General features: G+C 55.9%; 2 protein-coding genes across 8 annotated transcripts; one reads left to right on the forward strand and one right to left on the reverse strand.

The window, feature by feature from the left end:
• The first annotated feature begins 41 nt into the window (after positions 1-41).
• On the forward strand, positions 42-11756 carry PTCD1 (pentatricopeptide repeat domain 1). Of its 6 annotated transcripts, none has more exons than XM_043915275.1 (9): positions 42-179; positions 296-1719; positions 3135-3275; positions 4528-4746; positions 5471-5572; positions 6314-7024; positions 8103-8219; positions 8868-9050; positions 10651-11756. In XM_043915275.1, the coding sequence occupies exons 2-9, from the start codon at positions 1180-1182 to the stop codon at positions 10831-10833; spliced, it is 2196 nt and encodes a 731-aa protein (XP_043771210.1). In that variant the 5' UTR covers positions 42-179; positions 296-1179; the 3' UTR covers positions 10834-11756. The 6 variants fall into 6 exon arrangements, with proteins under 6 accessions (XP_043771210.1, XP_043771214.1, XP_043771212.1 ...); XM_043915279.1 differs by having other exon boundaries at positions 69-179; positions 1218-1719; XM_043915277.1 differs by having other exon boundaries at positions 110-445; positions 1218-1719.
• BUD31 (BUD31 homolog) lies at positions 11255-18108 on the reverse strand. Of its 2 annotated transcripts, none has more exons than XM_043915288.1 (6): positions 17952-18108; positions 16604-16725; positions 16123-16245; positions 13190-13312; positions 12807-12973; positions 11255-11495 (listed from the first exon to the last, which is right to left on the reverse strand). In XM_043915288.1, the coding sequence occupies exons 3-6, from the start codon at positions 16214-16216 to the stop codon at positions 11445-11447; spliced, it is 435 nt and encodes a 144-aa protein (XP_043771223.1). In that variant the 5' UTR covers positions 16217-16245; positions 16604-16725; positions 17952-18108; the 3' UTR covers positions 11255-11444. The 2 variants fall into 2 exon arrangements, with proteins under 2 accessions (XP_043771223.1, XP_043771222.1); XM_043915287.1 differs by having other exon boundaries at positions 17791-17991.
• Between the last annotated feature and the right edge of the window lie 139 nt (positions 18109-18247).

Below are 18247 nucleotides of genomic sequence, written 5' to 3' on the forward strand. Positions count from 1 at the left end.
GAGCGCGGGTCGCTCCGCTAGGCTCGACTAGCCGCTCACCGAACGTCCCACCTCCTTGCGCGACCTGAAGCCACGCCGGGAGTTCGCGACGCGGACTGGGCCTGCGCGAGATCGGCCGGGGCGCACCTGGGAGAGCGCGTTGGAGACGCGGAGCCGGGGACGCGGCGCGGCGTGGCGGGGTCGGGCCTGGCTGTGACGCGAGGCGGGGCGGGGGTGGCGCGGACTCCGGGGCCGAGGTGCGGGCGTGTTCACTGGGCCGGACTACTGGAGTGAGTTTCTCGTTTGACCTTCTCAGGAGCCCGGGCGCCAGGCGAAGGCGGGCCAGAGGGCCTGCGAGGATCGCTGCGAGGGTCGGAGGTGGAGGCCTCTGCTGAAGGGAGCGGTTTAGGCCTGTGGAGAGAGGGCTCGGGTCGGCCTGAGGTTCCCCGGAAGGGTCTGGGGAGGGGTGAGTCCCCTTGGGGGAGGACGGCTGCAGCGGGTCTCTGATTCAGGGATTATTAACCGCGGGCTGGTGGAAGAACTCGGGGAGGAAGACACCTTTATTTTCATAAGTGAAACTTCGCAAGTCTTTCCTCACCTGACGTTGTCTGTGCCCAAAACGAAGTCGCGATTGCAAATAGGGATGAGTGTAAATGATGGAGATAAGAGTAGCCACAACTCCTACAAACTCATTTACAGTCATCGCTGCTTCATCAGATCGATAGGATCTTGTTACTTAATGCTTTGAAAAGAAGACTCTATAGTAATATAGCATGAGTTTGTTTTAAAAGCATCCTGGTAGCGATTTCAGTATCAGTAATTACAATTCTCTGTCTTTTGATTAATGTGTGTAAACCTTTAATTTAATGTGGCTACTTGAAGATTTAAAATTACATACTGGCTCGCACTGTGTTTCTGTTGGAGCCTCACCGGGTGCGGAATGGTACAGATCGGTAGTTTATCGGGTGCTCACCGTCCTGTGCCTGCACCCTGATATCTTGAGATTAGATCGTTGCCATGGTGCTGTGTGGGTGATGTTATAGGTAACTCCAGTTTACAAGCAAGGAGACTGAAGGCCAGAGCAGTGAGTGCCCAGGGACACAAGGATGGTTTGATGGAGCTGCAATCTGAACCCAGGCTTTCTGACCTCAGGACTGATGCTTGTGCCACTTAGCCATCTTCTTTCTGCCTTTTGTGACAATGACATTGACTTTCATTATTTTGCTGACCTATGCCAGGCTCCAGAGGAGAACACCAGTAATGGACTTCGTGAGGCTTGCTCGGCTCTTCTCCAGCCCCCGCCCCGTGGGACTGTCCATCCTGTGCCACCTTGACCCTCTCAGAGCCCAGTGGGCTGGAGGCAGGGAGGGACCCGTGTGGCCTAGGGCCACAGGGTGGATTCGGCCAGCGCCAGCAGCCTTCTCCAGCTCTCTCTCTCAGCTGCCCCTCGGCTCTCAAGGCCAGAAGAACACAGGCAGCCTCAGCTCTGACCCCGGCCAGCCCAGCCCCACGGCCACCCAGGAGGAAGGGGAGGAGGAGAGCTTTGGGATGCTCTCCGACAAATACTCATCTCGGAGAATGTTCCACAAATCGACAGCCCAGCTGTATAACCTGCGGCTCAAGGAACAGAATATTGAAGATGATGAGGAAGGGGAGCTGGAACCAAAACCACGGCGGGGCCCCAGAAACACCCCTTACTGGTACTTCTTTCAGTGCAAACGCCTGATCAGGGAAGGAAAGGTAGGGAACATCTGGACTCTGCTGCTGCTGACTCCTGCTTCCGTGGTGCCACCGTCTTTTGTGAGGGGCCACCCTGCTGTCCTGTGGGATGCTCAGGGCTCCTCTCCCCTCTGTCTTCATTCCCCCCAGTGCTGCCTCAGGCGACCCTCCAGCCTCCTGGCTTCCCGTGCCCCCTCCTCGATGCCATTCTCATCTTCCTGCTACCAGCCCATACGTCCCCCGGGCTCTCCATCTGTGTATCCAGCTGCCTCCTCACCATCTCCATTATACTTACCCTCAGTGGCCTGGAATTCTTGTTCCCAACCTCGATTTCTCTACACTTTGTTCATCTCACTAATTGGTAACCCGGTTTTTCCATCCATCCAGGCCAAATCCCTTCACCCCTAAGTCTTCTTTCTCACGCCAACTCTGCCTTCAAAGTGTCTCCCATCTTAACTTCTCACAACCCTCCCCCTGAATGCCCAGGCCTAGCCTTCTCCTCCCCACCTCTCCCACTACCCCCACCCCCGTCAGCTATTATGACACTTGTCACTAGTCTCCCTGAGGCTCTCTCCACCTCTTACCCCGACATGGACTTCGAGCCGTGAGCAGAGAGCAGGTGGCCTTTCTCCACCCTCTAGCACTCCCCGTGTATTCAGTGACGGTGAGGGTGTTCATTTTCTTAGGTATTGATAATGACATTCCATTTAGGTTTAAATATCTCTTGGCAGTATATGTTGAAGCTTTTGTGAATGAAGTGATAAAATGTCTGAAATTTGCTTTTTAAAAAAAAAATTGAGTTGGAGGGAGGAGCACAGGATATTGATGAAACAAGATTGGCCAAACATTAATAGTCTTTGTAATTACACCTGTCTACTCATGTGTATATTTGAGATTTTCCGTAATGAAAAGTTGAGAAATAAAGAGAAGCCGGAGTCCTCATGGTAGCTTATGAAGCCTGCAAAAACTGCCTCTTCTCCCCCTCGACCCTCCCTTCCCTGTCTGCCTGCATCTCCCCTCCTTCACTCTCTCCCCTGCAGCCACACCCCCCACACCCCCCCAGGTCCCAAGCACACTCCTGCTTCAGGGCCTTTGCACTGGCTGTTCCCTCAGAGAGCCGCCTGGCTCCTTCCCTCACCTCCTTCAGATCTTCGTTTACCTGGGCATTGCTCCTGTGCTCGCGGAGTTCCCCCACAGCTGTGGGGCCAAGAGCGCTCATAGGTGGTGGGAGTCTGGTGGGCTTTCCTTCCTTGCCACCACGAGGTCCCCTTGCAGTGGAGCACAGACACCGGGAGGCTGGTGGCAGGGGCCCAGGCTGCGTGTTTGGCTCCTGGGCCAGCCTGGGCTTGAGCTCAGGGAGGGTCCCTTAGCCTCAGTCTCCGTCCCTCTGCTGAGCCCCCTTTCTTGTGTCCCCTCTTCCCCGACCCCTTCCCCAGCTGGCCGAGGCCCTGGACCTGTTTGAGAGGCAGATGCTGAAGGAGGAGTGCCTCCAGCCCCTCGAGTGCAACTACACGGTGCTGATCGGGGGCTGCGGGCGGGCCGGCTACCTGAAGAAGGCCTTCAGGCTCTACAATGACGTGAGCATGGGGCAGGGGGGCGGCAGGCCAGGAGCCCTACAACACGGGCTTTGGGCCCCAGAAGAGTTGGGTGCAGGTCCTGAATGTGTTCCCTGCTAGTGCATTATCCTGGGTGGACAGTTTCACCTCTCCAGCCTCAGTTTTGTGGTCTTATCACAGCTGACATTACCTGGGCCAGAGTGGTTTATCCACCACGAAGGTGCCCTTTCCAGCCGCTTTTCATTGAGTGTCCTTCACATCTTTATTATCGTTGCTGGTTACCTATTTGCCTGTCGTGTGTCTCCCCTGTAGAGAGTAAGCTCAGTGGAGACAGGCCTTGCCTGTTCTTGTAACCCCAGTGGCCAGTGCCTGGCCTTTATTAAGTCCTCAGTACACGTCTGTGAAATATGTGAGCACATACAGAGTGTCCCCCCATCCTCAAAGTTGGGATCACCATCTTCATTTCTCCAGTGAGGACACTGAGGCCTGGAGAGAAGTGCCGTGTCTAAGGTTACCTGTCTCGACCGCTGACATGGAAGTTGAGCCCAGCCACGGCCTGAGAACAGGGTTCTGGGCACTCTGTGGCAGCTGCTTGCTGCCCTTGGTCAGGTGGCCCTTCTCTGGGAAATAGCAAGCATTTGCCTTTACCAGGAGCTTCTCAAACTCCGTCCCCTGGAGGGCTTGCTAAGCAGTGTGAGCCGGGCAGGAGGAGGGCTGGGGAGGCCGGAGATGTGCTGCAGGGCCGTGCTCCAGGCTGCCGCTCCAGGGGCCACTCTCCCAAGACAGTCTCCTTTGTAACAACCTTCCAGTGTGACTGTATCACCCCCGTTTTTCCAATGGCAAGCTGATTGCCCACAACCCCTCAGTTACTAAACATTGGAGCTGGGGTTTGATGACCCCTCCTGCCCTTTTCCAGATCAGATCTCTTCCATAGATCTTAACAGTCAGGGCAGCCTGGGCGGCCAGAGGGCAGGAGTGTCGGGAAGACCCTGCCGTAAGAGCACTTCAGGCCCAGAGTGGGCTGCTGAGTGCCTTGGGGAGGACGCTTTCTTGCTTGGTGCCTCTGGGGAGCGAGGCCAGCTCTCAGGGCCCCTCAGGGTGAGTCAGGGGTTTGGAGAGCCCGGCTCTGTGTGCCGCTCGGCTCTGCCTTGGCACAGGCCCCGCTCCAGGCCCCTTTGGTGCAGTAGCAGAGTCCTCTCTAGCCTCCTCTCCCCGTGGCCTGTGCGTCCTGCTGACCCCAGAGCCACCTCCAAGTTTCTCCCTGTCTCCGCAGATGAAGAAGCGGGACCTGGAGCCCTCAGACGCCACCTACACGGCCCTATTCAACGTGTGCGCTGAGTCCCCCTGGAAGGACTCCGCACTGCAGAGCGCCCTGAAGCTAAAGCAGCAGCTTCAGGCCAGAAACTTCCAGCTCAACTTGAAAACGTACCACGCCCTGCTGAAGGTGGCCGCCCTGTGTGCGGACCTCAGGATGTGCCTGGATGTGTTTAAGGTGGGGCCGTCCCTTCCTTCCTGCTCCCCACTCAGAGTGAGTCCTGCGAGGCCGGGCTGAGGCTGTGCCCTCTGTGTTCCTCGCATGGGAAGGTTCAGGCACCAATGAGACAGGCCCCCTGTCGGCCTCTGGGGCTCACCGAGGCGTCCCTGCGGTCAGAGCTCTGGGTGGGACGGGGAGGCCCCCGCCCCGTGAGGTCGGGGTGTTGTGTGTGCTGCGGTGTGCTGTGTCCCACTGAGGGCCCTCGCTGGTGAGATGCATAGCACTGAAGAGGAATCGGCACTCGCTGGGGCATCGTTCCAGAGATCTTACAAAGCAAGTCTTGCTGATGAGGAAACTGAGATGGGTGCCTGATGCTTCCCAGACTCCTAGAGCAGGCCAGTGGCGAAGCTGGAATGTGAAGCCTACTCTGGGCAGGTCCAAAGCCTTGTGTGCAAGAGTGGCTCCTGGGTGGATCTTCATGGAGGGGCTGCACAGAAGTGACAGGAGTAGAGCCAGGAAGAGAGGCCTGGGAAAGAGGGGAGGAGGGAGCGCAGGCCGCGGGGAGCTCTGCTGCGGCTGGTGCTGAGCCGGCCCAGGCCGGATTCGGGCCCACTGCTCGGGATACGCAGCCCTGGGTCTGCCATGGGGTGTCTGTCGGGCCTGAGCCAGACCCAGTGGGCCTGAGTCTGGGCCTCGGCTCTCCTGCAGAGTCTCAGCAGGCCCTCTTCGTTCCTTCCCCTAGGAAATCATCCAGAAAGGGCACGCAGTCACAGAGGAGACCTTCAGTTACCTGCTCATGGGCTGCATCCAGGACAAGAAGACCGGCTTCCGGTACGCCCTGCAGGTCCGTCCCCGCTGGCTGTCCTTCTTGTCTCTTGCTGCCCCTCTCGCTCCCCCTCCACGTGCCTGTGCTGGGGGCATATGATGATTCTGGGTGCATTTCTTGAGCACCTGCTCCTGCCCCATGCCGGGTACTTTTATATTTGTGATCTTTTGGCCTTCCTGGAGCACATTGTTCCCTGAGGTTTACAGATGGGCGCACACCAGGCACTCAGAACGTGCAGCTGAATCCAACCCTTAAGTCGGCCTGGACTCTTCCAGGACCTGGCTTCTCTGGCCGTTCCTCCCCAGGGAGTAGGGAGAAGGGCTGGGAGAAGCAGAGGGGTGGAAGTGCGACACAGTTTGGGATGAGCCAGGAGGGGAGGTGGCGCTAGTGGTGAAGAATCTGCCTGCCAGCGCAGGAGACCCAAGAGACATGGGTTTGATCCCTGGGTTGGGAAGATCCCCTGGAGGAGGGAATGACTACTCACTCCAGTATTGTTACCTGGAGAATCCCATGGACAGAGGAGCCTGGTGGGCTACAGTCCATGGGGTTGCAAAGAGTCAGACACGACTGAGCAGCTAACACATACGTAGGAGGGGAGGAGGGTGCCTGTGTGGGCTCCTGGGGTTCGGGGACCAGGTTCCTGGGTCCTCAGTTGCCCAGAGCCTGGAGTCTTTCCCTTGCCCCATTTGCCCACTGATGCCTGCTCTGCTGAAGGCTCGTTGGAGAGGGGGCTGGGGGCTGAGGTCTGCCTCTCCTCAGCAGGTGTGGAGACAGATGCTGAGTCTGGGGCTCCAGCCAAGCCAGCACGGCTACAACCTGTTGTTGGGGGCAGCTCGGGACTGTGGGCTGGGGGACCCGGCGGTGGCCTCGGCAGTGCTTCTGAGGCCCAGGGAGGAGACGGCCCTGCTTCAGCCCCCGGCCGGGGGGCGGAAGACTAGGAGGAGAGCCCAGGTCGGGGCGGACCGCAGCCTGTCGGCCAAGCTGCACGTGGAGGCCCTGGAGAGGCAGCTGTTTCTGGAAGCTTCTCAGGCACTTGAGGGGCCTCCGGAGCCTCAGGAGGCCAGAGCCCCTGGCCAGGCCCAGTCTGGGATGGAGACCAAAGCGGAGCCCGACCACACGGTTGCCCTCACCTCTGTGGCCCCGGAGCTGCCTCCCTGGGGGCTAGAGGCCAACCTCCTGACCCCGGGGGCGGCCCCCTTGGCTGTGGTCTCCTTTGGGACCATGAGCACCCCTGCCGACAGACTGGCCTTGATGGGGGGCCTGGAGGGCTTCCTCAGCAAGATGGCAGAGCACGGGCTTCGCCCTGACATCAAAACCCTCACGCTGCTGGCAGAGGTGGTGGAGCCTGGGAGCCCCGCAGAGTCCTCGCTGCTGAGCGTCCTGGACATGCACGGGGTGGAGGCCGACCTGACCTTCTTCAACACGCTGATGAGGAAGAAGAGCAAGCGGGGTGACCTGGAGGGGGCAAAGGTGAGGGGCTCGGGGGAGGAGGCACAGGCTCCCTCCTCTCCTTCCTCCCGGGACTCTCTTCTGCAGGCATATCGGTTCATTCCTGCCAGAGGCGGGCAGACTGCCCAGAGCCCCGTTCAGGCCTGGGCTTGGGTGACAACTGGGAATGGAGTGGTGGACCAGCCATACCCCCCGCCCCCCTGCGGGGCTCCCAGTGATGGGGCAGACTGCAAACAAGCCCTTGCACCGATGCAGCATATGGGGACATGTGGCCTGAGAGGCTGATGGTTCCTGAGTGTGCCCACCCCCACCAACCTCAGTGACATCGTCCATTGTCACACTCACTTTGCTTGATGCCGTCCTGAGAGCTTGGCATCATCTGTGTCTTTACTGACCACACCAGGAAGCTCTGCCGCCCGTGGCTTTACCCACTGCACACACGGGGACACCAGGGCCCTCAGGGGTTTTGTCCATTCGTACATATTTCTGTGTGCTGCCCTTTTTGCCAGAAGCTCTGACCTGGGCTCTCGAGCATCACAGGTGACAGAGCAGCCTCTGCCGCCAGGCCCTCTGTGTCCAGCACAGCCCCTCCCCGGACCCGCCCTGACCCAGCCGGCCTGAGCAGGCATCCTCTTCCTCTCCTCCCGCCCGGGACTTCCTCAGCCCGCACTGCACATACTGTCGTTGGCTTTGTCTCTGGCCCTGGACCGCGGGACCGCCGTGCCCTGAGGCCCCTGGTGCTCGATCCACGTCCAAGTCCTGGGCACAGGGTGGATGGTGGCTGGTCAAGGAACAGGAGGGCAGGAACACAGAGGATCCGGAGGAGAGATGGCCTGTTGGGGACCAGCAGGCCGGAAGGCAGGGTGTCCTCGCAGAGCTGCTGAATCCAGGGAGCCGGGCAATGAGGTGCTGGGCCAGACCCCGGCCTCGAGTGCTGGGCTGAGGCCAGCGCCCAGGGTGGTCAGCAGGGGGAGCCGCGAGGCTTTGGAGAAGAACCGTGCCCCGGTGTCTCCAGCATGCAGCCTCGGGCTTCACCAGAGAAGGCTTTTGCTGGCCTGGTGGGTTACAGCTCACGGTGATGCCGCCTCTGTCCCCACAGGCCCTGCTGCCTGTCCTGGCAAAGAGGGGCATCGTCCCCAACCTGCAGACGTTCTGCAACCTGGCCATTGGGTGTCGCAGGCCAGAGGACGGCCTGCAACTGCTCTCGGACATGAGGGTGAGTGGGCCCTGCCTGGGCAGGCCCCGGGGGTGATGGTGCGGGGTGTGGGGGCCTCCCGAACCCCCCAGGCCTCTGTACTCAGGGTAAGCTGCGGGGAGCAGGGTAGGGAGAGTGGGGTCTTGAGCTTCAAGTGAGAAGGGTCATTGTCCAGTTTGGGAGAGAGGAGACCGTGGTGAGGGGCTGCACGGGCGCTGAGAGCCAGGGCTGTTATCACTGAGGTGTGGCCGTGGGGTGAAGTTGAGGGGAGGGGATGGCTCTTGGCCCCAACCCTCTAGGGGCATAGAGGCCGTGATGGGAACAGGGAGGGCCAGAATTCTTGGGGGACAGGTGTGCAATGAACCCCCAGGAGGCATCTCCTGCCCGTGGTTTACTGCCTGAGTTCGTTGCTCTCTGAGAACAACCCTCTGCTTTCTCTCCAAGTTCTTCAGGGCTGAGAGGGCAGGGCCTTCAGCTGCGGGGGATGGACCCACGCAGGGTGTGTGGAGTGGGGAGTACAGCCTGTTGTTGCTGCGAGGTCCTGCCCTTCTCACCCCTGGGGGCAGGTCTGCAGAGCAGGCCCGGGCGGCAGGGTGGCTCCCCAAGTCTGACGTGCCCCATAGGGCCACGCTCTCCCAACCACTGCCATCCTCTCACTGAATGTTCCAGGAATCCCAGATGACCCCCAACGCCCACATCTACAGCACCCTCATCAACGCGGCCGTCAAGAAGCTGGACTACGCCTATCTCATCGACATCCTGAAGGACATGAGGCGGAACAGAGTCCCCGTGAATGAAGTGGTCATCCGCCAGCTGGAGTTTGCGGCCCAGTACCCACCCAGCTTTGACCGGGTGAGTGCACCCGGCTCTGACGTGCCCATTGTCTCCCTGGCCAGCGTCACCCTCACGCCCACCCCACCCCACCCCACCCGACCCCCGTGCTGACCTCCTGGGATTGGCATCCTCTTGCTTTAAACTGTCTGTGGCCCCGCCTTGGGGAGGATCCACACTCCTCAGACCACAGCTGGCCAGTCCCTGTCCACGTGACTCTTCTCCCGTCAGGTCGCTCTCCCCTTGGTGCCATCAGCCCCCGGCCCGCGGTCCCTTCTAGATAACACCGGCCTCTTCCGTGCCTCAGGGCTCTCGTCTTCCCAGCAGGCTCCCCTGCTTTTCACGTTCCTGCTTCTGTCTCATCCCGTTGGTCCCAGCTCGGCTGGCTCTTCCTCAGCGGGGCCCCGCTGGCCGCCTCCTTACGGCACAGCTCCTCTTCACCCTGTTTCACGGCCTGTGCTCACATGTACTCGTGTGTGACCCTCACTGTAAGGAGAGTGACCGTCCCTGGAGGTGGGGACTGTCTGTCTTGCTCACCGGGTCCCGGGTCCCTGCCCGTCGTCAGGCGCCCAGCACACACTGTTGTTCGTTGAGTGAATGAGGATGGCAGGAGGGTGGTGACAGAATGTTCTGTAACAGCCACTTCTCTCCTTGCTGTTCCCAAGGTGTCAGGCTCTGCGGTTCTGGTTTTGAGGTCTACCACGTCAGGCTCTGTGGCCTGATGGGTAGGGAGCAAGTCAGCCAGGACACACCAAGCCACGGGGCTGGGGTCAGGGACGGCTGTGCAGGGGGGATGCTGAGTGCCATTAAAGAAGGCTTGGTAATTAGTGCGACAGCCGTGGAGAGTGTAGTGGGCAGAGGGCGGGGCTGGGCATCTTTGACCGGCTGATTGTCTTACTGATTCCTCAGTTCTTTACATACTCCACAGACTAGGCTTTTGTTGGTTCCATATTGCAAGTGTCTTATAGTCTTTCCATATTGCAAAGTTCTCCATGGAGGACCCGCTAAGGGTCTTCTCAGTTTCAGCCAAGAGTCACCAAATACAAGCCTAAACCTTATTGTATTCACTCATACATTCACACTCACTCATGATGGGGAGCTTGTGTCTGTTGTCAAATTTTTGCTGCACGAACTTTCAGGCTCTATCAGGTACGCGTTCAGAATTGCTAAACCTTTGGAATCAACCCGTTTATCATGATGTGGTAGCAGTGTTTAGATCACGCATCTTTGTCTTTTTATCTATGTACTCTGTCAGCTTTCTCTTGGTATCTACCTGGCGCATCTCGTTTCCTTTCCTTTGTCCCACCTCTCCTGAGACCCCTGCGGCAGTGTCTGTGCCAAGCAGGAGCTGCTCAGCAGTGCGGGCAGAGCAGTGGCCCCCGGCGAGTCTAGCTTTGGGGGGCTGGGGTGCCATCCCTGGCTAGAGGGGCTCAGCAGCACAGACTTATAGGAAGGCAGTACTCTCTGTTGAGCAGCTCCTCTGCCCTTTTCCTTTTGACCAACTGCAAGCAAGAACAGCTTCCCTGAGGCCTGAGCCACCTGCCATGGTTTGGGGTCCGCTGTACGTAGCAGGCAGTGTCTTCTTGTGGCCCCTCTGAACCCCATGCTTTTCCAATTACAGTACAAAGGGAAAAACACCTACTTGGGGAAGATTGACGGCTTCCGGGCTTATTATAAGCAGTGGCTGAAAGGGACGCCAGCGGAGGAGGCCCCCCACCCTTGGCAGAAATTCCAGACGAAAACAAAAGGAGACCAGGACACCATCACCGAGGCGGATATGGACAAAGGCCCTGGGGGCAGGTGATGAGGAGGTCCTAGGGGACCCCCAGCAGGGCCGGAGCAAAGTGCACAGCCTTCACGTGGCTCTGTGGGAACCCCCAGAGTCCCCTTCACATGAAAGACTGAACTTGCCGGGGCAGCTGCAAGCATGAGGCAAAGTCCAGGGTCAGAGCTCCAGCTTAGGTGTCGGTCTGAGGACGAATGCTGGCCCAGGTGCCCAACAAGTTCATGGCAAGTGCCAGAGCAGCGTGGGCCACCTTGGTCCGTCATCTCAGGCCATCCCCGTCTGAGGGTGACGACGAGAAGGGTGAGTTCGCTCCAGGTCACACGGCACTGATGAGGTGGAGTCAGGATCGAGTCCTAAGGGCAACTAGTCTCCGGGGCCTGGTGCCGTCCCCCTGGGTGCCAGACCGCTGGCCCTGAGAAAGAAGGGACGTGAAGCCCAAAAGGTTTAGAAATTTTTTTTATTTCTACAAATCATAGCTGATGAACACCAAAGCCTTCCCACAGAGACCATGCTCCTAGTCGGGCCTGGGGACCGCTCTGAGGAAAAGCTGCTCCCAGCAAATGGTGACGTGACGGGCGGAGTCCTGCGCAGCCCAGAGTCCAGGGTGGGTGGAGGTCCGGGCCCGACGCTCAGCCAGAGCAGCCCCGGCAGCCGCAGTGCGTGCACTCGATGATCCGGCCCTGGGGACAGAGGACCCCTGAGACCCCGCGCCCACACACGGGAGGCCCCCCCGCCCTGCTCCGAGGGAAGCGAGGCCACAAGACATCCACTCCCCATGGACCCTCCTCAGAAACCCTCTGTGATGGTGCGGGATGGGGAAAATTCAGTTCCTTCATAAAAATGGGAACAGCTGCTGTTGACAGTTACATCTCTGTCTGGATTTAATTCATACAAATTCAATGTACATACTTGCTCCCAAAAAGAAAGAAAAAAAAAAATCTGAGTGATTGCTCTTATTCTGTGAAGCAAGCATGACACACCCTTCAACGAGCTGGAGGCAACTGTGCTCTGCGCTCGGGGCTCAGTGCCAGGGCCTCACGGTGTCCTCTGGGCTGAGGAGCTTTCTAGTAGGGTGTGGGGAGAAGAATGGGGTGTCCTTGAACCTGTATGGCGGCAGGACAGTTGTACCCCAGGCCAGGTGTGTGGTCTAGTGTCCGGGCAGGGGCCTGCCCAGTTCAGAAAAGGGGTTTACTCTCCTTTTCCCTCTTTTTTGGAGATGCAAGACTGGTCTAAGGAATCAAGATCCAGTGGTGAAACTCAACTAAATCTGTTCTGGACACCGCACCGTGGGGCTCCTGCTGCTCTGCCAGCCCCACCAGACCTGCACAGAGCCTCCCTCGGAAGGCAGCCTGTGCCCGCCCTCCTCTACTCCACACACCCATCCTGAGCTTCCAGAGGATGCAGAGGGACAGACCTGCCTGCTGAGCTGAAGCCCATGGGCCAGAGCCAAGGCTCTGCACACGCTAACCAGTGCTGCAGCCTGAAGGTCGGACCGTGAGAAAGAGGGCATCTGGCCTGATCTTGCTCACGGGCAGCCGAGGGCTGTACTCACAGGCCGCTAACGGCCCGGTAACCCTCCTCTGCGCCTGCGCACAGAGCTTACCACTGCATGTCCAGCACCATTCCCTCGCCACCCCGAGAGTTCTGGCACAAAATGCAGTGAGGCTCAAGTTGAAGTGTCACTGGGAGCAACAGGAGGCCAGGAGAAAAGGGGGACGAACCCCTGCGGCCTGGCCCACCCTCCCCTGAGTTAGCCCTCTCAGCCACGCTGGGGTGGGGGTCATCATCTGCATTTCCTGTGTGAGGATAGGAACCAGTAACTTTCCTGACACGGATCCCTGACCAGAGGGGCTCCCTCCCAGGGGGAGGGCCAGCAGAACACCCAGCCACAGAACAGAACATAAAACCCATTGTGGTCAGTTAGGTCAGCTAAACTGCTCATGCTAGCATCACACTCAATTGTCAGGCAGCGGGTGGGGGGGTGGCATTACCACTTCCAGCTTGCTTTTGGGGACCCGGCAGATGCAGTTTGTCCCAAAATTGGTGTCCCGTGTCTGGATGCACCGCAGGCAGCACAGGTTCTCATACCCTTGCTTTTTCCATTTTGCAATCAGGTTTTTATCTGCATAGCCTTCTTTAATACAGTACTCATACAGTTCTGCAAAAAGACAGGGAAGGGCCATCAGACCACAGTTTAACAAAGCTCTCCAGCCCGCAGCCCATCACTGCCCACCCTGAGAAACAGTGTTTAGTCAACACTGGCCCCCTTTGTTTTTTGGAAACAGGAAATATGATGCTTGCTGAGGTTTCAAGAATTACTTAAATCGGACAGCCAAGCAAGCTGGAAAGGCCAAGAGAACATGTGGCCAGTTACCTCTGCTTATGGCTTTCCGCTTGTAGAAGAGGTCAAAGATATAGCGGGTCTTCTGGTGATGGATCCTGAAGATGGGCCACAGAGATTCCACCTTCCTCTTTCCCTCGTGAGGTTCTGTCTCAGCTGCAGAGAAAACACGGGGGTTTGCTTTGTTGTGGAGAGCAGGTTAGTCTGCACAGAACATGGTATTGTTCTGTCACTTGGGATCTGAATTCAGCTCAATAAACAGGGTTCTGCGAGCTAAGCCAAAGGCAGGGATGAGGGTTTGGCGACACCGCGTGTCTGCTGAGGGTGAGAGCATGCTCCGGGCACCCAATGCACAGCAGTGAACAAGACAGACCACAGCCATGACCTGGGTGGGAGGGGCAGACCAGCCCCTGGTGCTAAGGGGAAACGGCCACAGAGGAGAAGGGAACACGGAAGGGATCGCGAGTCTAGTGTGGAAGGCCGCCTGGGCGCGTGGGGTGCCTGAGGGAGGTGGCGGTGGGCACCACGGAGCGCCTCAGGCCTGGCTGTCCTGGAAGTGGAACCTTCCCGCGCTTTGGTGGTGGTGTGTAGTTGCTCAGTCATGTCACACTCTGCGACCCCATGGACTGTAGCCCACCAAGCTCCTCTGTCCGTGGGATTCTCCAGTCAAGAGTACTGGAGGGGGTTGCCATGGCCTCCTCCAAGGGGATCTTCCTGACCCAGGAGTGGAACCCCCGTCTCCTGCACTGCAGGCAGACACCTTACCACTGAGCCACCAGGGAGGCTCCCGTGCTTGGAGTCATCTCTTAAGGTTTCAATCACAGCATTTCTCTTTGCACCTTTTTCACAAGGTCATGTGAACATTCTTAGATATCCTTTTGGACAGGTCCACACACACAGTGGAAGGCAGCCTGCAGTGGGCAGTGTGGAGTCCTGCCCCTGGGAGGGTATGAAAAGAGGCCAGGGGTAGGGACCTCGTGGCTCAGGGTAGACTCAGGTTTCTGCCTCTTAGTTAATGCCTCAAATGGCCTATTCTCCAGAACCTGAGCAACAATTCTTTTAAAGTGCCACTCTTAAAAAGTCTAAATACATGTTCATTATTCAAGTACTGATTATGCTTGACTTTCAACTAGTTTAAAGTACTTGTAAAAAGCACAGTTATTTACAAGTCCTGGTTACAGTCCACAGAGATAGTGCCTACACTTCTCAGTCACCCATAAAACCCCCACCACACCCTTCTCTGTTCCTCAGTCCCTATAATCAGGCTTTTTTTGTTTGGGGACTTCTTGGGTAATAGTGGCTATACAAAAACCTGAGTAGTAAACTAGGAGATATACAAACAGCTGGGCAGTTGTGCTGAGCTAGGAAATACCAGGGACAAACTAAAAGAGAAAACAGCAACTTTCCTTTCTAAGGTAATACTGCCAACTGCTTTAACAAGTGTGAACAACTCACATCAGAAGGACAGGCCAGTAGTGCCACTGGCTTTGGTCCTCTGTGGCCTCAGAGCGTGGCTGCAAATCCCAAAGGCAAAACTTGAGTTGAAGGCAACAAACTGGAGGCAGCTTTGGTTCCCCCATAGACGCTTTTTTTAGGTTTGAATGTTAAATTGGAAGAGTTTACATAGAAAAGCTGGATTTCTGGCTCATCTTGGGGTGGGGGTGGGGGGGGAAGCAGCAAAGCTGGAAAAGCTGAGGCTGCATCTGACATGGCAGAAAGGGCCCTGGGTGGGGAGCAGCTTCTGCCCACCCCAGAGCTTGCTGCTGTCCCCAATACTGAATCAGCTCTGCCACCACCTGCCATCCACTCTTTTTCTTTATAGTGGAAGTGAAAGCAACAGGAAGCTGGGGCTTAAAACCTGCGTATCAAAAATGGGAAAGCCGAGAAGAACTAGATGGTTAAAGAAAAAGAACACTTTTGACAGTAAAGAACATCTTATCCACCTAAATGCCCTCCCTTCAACAAGTCACCTCTTAAAAAGAGGTTTATTTCCAAGGACTCACAAATTATCTTTTCTATTACAGCAATCTCTTTAAATTCCTTTATGTTGAATAAAGATCTGTTAGGAGAAAAAAATCAGCCCCAAATGACCTTGATTATTGCAAATTCTGGATATTTAGTAGAAGTTACCTGATATACTCAGCTTCAAAAAAAGGAAGCAAAGTTAACACCCACTTACTATTGCTGAAGGGATGACTTCAGAATAACATGAGTTAATTACCAAAAACCTTTAAGAAAAAAAGACTGCTTTAAAAAGCAATTCGGTAAGTAGTTAATACTGTGATAGGGCCAACAGGAGAAGAGGATGGTGGAGGATGAGACGGTTGGATGGCATCACCGACTCAACGGACATGAATTTGAGCAAACTCTGGGAGATGGTGAAGCCCAGCGTGCTGCAGTCCATGGGGTCACAAGGAGTAGGACATGACTTAGGAACTGAACAACAACAGGGCCAACAATGCTTGTGGCTTCAGGTTAAATTTCCCAAAACTGCACACTGTACTGATTCACAAACTGCAGGACCACATAACACTTAGGAGGAAGTGAAGATTGTGCATTCTGGACAACTGATAGATGATGCAAACACAAAGCGATGATGAAAACAAACCCACAAGAAAAATGCAAATAAAACATTTCAGAAAATTTGGAGTGAAAAAGAACAGGATTTTCCAAGTAAATATATTTTGTATGATTTTAAGTATACTTCTACCGGTAAATAATTCTAAGTAGACTATTTGATCTATACTCCCTAAAGGTCTTATATACTCAAAAACATTTGTTTTTTCCCAAAAACACTTTTGAGGACCTTCTCATTTGTATTATCTTACTTTCTGGCATTTATAGTATCCCTATCAGTTAAAGAGCAAACAAAACATGTCAGTGTCAGGCGGCCTCGGTGGTGCAGCCTGTCTCTTCCCATTTATCCTTGAGACACAGCCCACCCAGGCAGGAACTCCACAACTCACCTTCTCTCATTTTTTGATCTAATTCATCCAGTGTTGGCTCAATCAACTCCCACCCATCTGGGGGAGCTTTCCGGCTTCTTTTAACTTTAGGCATTTTTTCCCCAGAAGATAGTCTGCAAAAATCTGTGGGGGAAAAAAAATTAAATGAATTGGTTTCTGAGCCTCAGGATCCCCGAGGACTTCACAAGTCACAACTCTGGTGCACGTTCATATCCGTAAATCTGTTTCCTCATCTGTGTAATGGGGAGAATCTACTTGGGGCCATATGGGGACTTGATTATATGTAACGTGCCTGGTATTTAATGTGTGCTTAGTAGAGTTTTGCTATTATCATACACAGAATAAGACACACACTGTCCCTGAGAAGGTGATATTCTAGCAAGGAAATGCAAAGTGGAAACGGAATTACAGCACAGTGTAAGGGAGACTGATTGGGAGAGCAAAGATGAGTGTTTAAAAAGGAAGAGTGAAACCAAAGTACCTTAGGGTCTGTTTCCCAAGACTATAATAGAAAGATCTCAGGTGTCTTCAGTTACAGGCTCGGATTCTTGTCCAGCTATGACTTTGGAGAGGTCACATTCCCTTTCTGGTCTTCAATCTTGTCTATAAGGTGAGGACAGTGTATTAACTGGATTGCCAAGGTCTCTTTTAAACCCAACAGACATACTATATAAAGGAAGTCATGTAAAGCCCAAAGAACAAACCAGCCCAAATCTACACAGCAAGTCATTTTTCAAACCGCAAGGCATTTCATAGCCAACAAAGAGAACTCAGGGTGGGACTTCCTGGTGGTCCAGTTGCTAAGACTCTGAGCTCCCAATGCAGGGGGCCTGGGTTCCATCCCTGGTCAGGGAACTAGTTCCCACATGCCGCAATTAAAGAGTTTGCATGCCTCAAGGAAGACCGGGTGCAGTCAAATAAATATTTTCAAAATATTTTTTAAAATACACTAAAAGAGAACTCATGTTAATTATCTTTCAGCAGAGCAGACTCCTCCTTTCCCACGCTCATTCAGTTCCTCCCTCCTGATGTTTACGAAGCCCCGCCCTCTTCGCCCCACTACGTGAATTGTCAGTAACAACCTTACAGAAGATCAAACTCGGTCGCACAGAGCTGGGAACCGGCAGAGTTTGACTCATCGGGAGCTCCTGACTCCCAAATCTGAGGTCTTTACACTTGTCTCCCCTGCTCTAAAGCTAGAGACGAATGGAATCTGATCCCTGTCCCAAGGAGCACGGGCTGGGAGGACAAGGACAAGGGAATGACCACTCTGCTAACTAAGACCCACGGAGAGTCTAGGGCCTGGCCCAGCTTGGGAGTCAGTAGAGGCCTCCCATGGGAGGTAACAGCTAAGAAGCAACCTGGTCAGGAAGAAAGAGATGTGGGGCGGTGTTAGAGTGGGGGTAGCGCGCGGGAGGGGCGGAGAGCGCCAAGGCGTTCGGAAAAAGCGAGTGAAGATGCTACAACCCGGGTTGTAAAAAGGCTCAGGAAGACTATGGCATCTGAACCGGGATTACAAGGAAAAGCAATATTTAGACAACAAACGTTCTAGGCGAGCGGGGGAAAGCGGGAAAAATAAGGGCGGGGAAACCTAGAAGCAAGGGAACCCCCACATTTCCCATCCCCTCCGCGGAACCAGCAAGACGCCGCCTAGTCTCGGGAACTCACTTAGACCTTCGGGTCCAGAGGCCCGAACCTGTCCCAGTTCGGCTGTTCAGATCGCCCTCTGGGCCAACGCAGACGTCCGATCCCTGGCCCCCAGCCGTCACCAAGATCCTAGAGAAGAGAAGCGAAACACCCACTACGACCTCCGCCGCGATGCAACGTACCTTCTGTATCCACCGCCTCAGCGCCCCTGAGTATCTCTTCACGATGAGGTCCTCGCGGAGCCCCGCCCCGCAAGAAGCGCGGCGCTTGCGTTGCCTTAGGTGTCCGCAGCCCTGCCTGAGCAGAATTCCAGCTCCGCTGTCTCCTTTCGTCCGCACTTCCCGGCGAGGTGGGCTAGCAGGCTCACGCGCCTCCCACAGCGGGGATTGGGAGGGGCTCTGTTGCCCAGCAGCGCGCGGGCGAGCCTGGGCTCAGGCGGTGCGTGGGACAGCCCGGCCTCCCCGAGGGCCGCGGTTCT

The sequence above is a fragment of the Cervus elaphus genome, chromosome 10 (assembly GCF_910594005.1).
Source record: "Cervus elaphus chromosome 10, mCerEla1.1, whole genome shotgun sequence".
Taxonomy (NCBI): domain Eukaryota; kingdom Metazoa; phylum Chordata; class Mammalia; order Artiodactyla; family Cervidae; genus Cervus; species Cervus elaphus.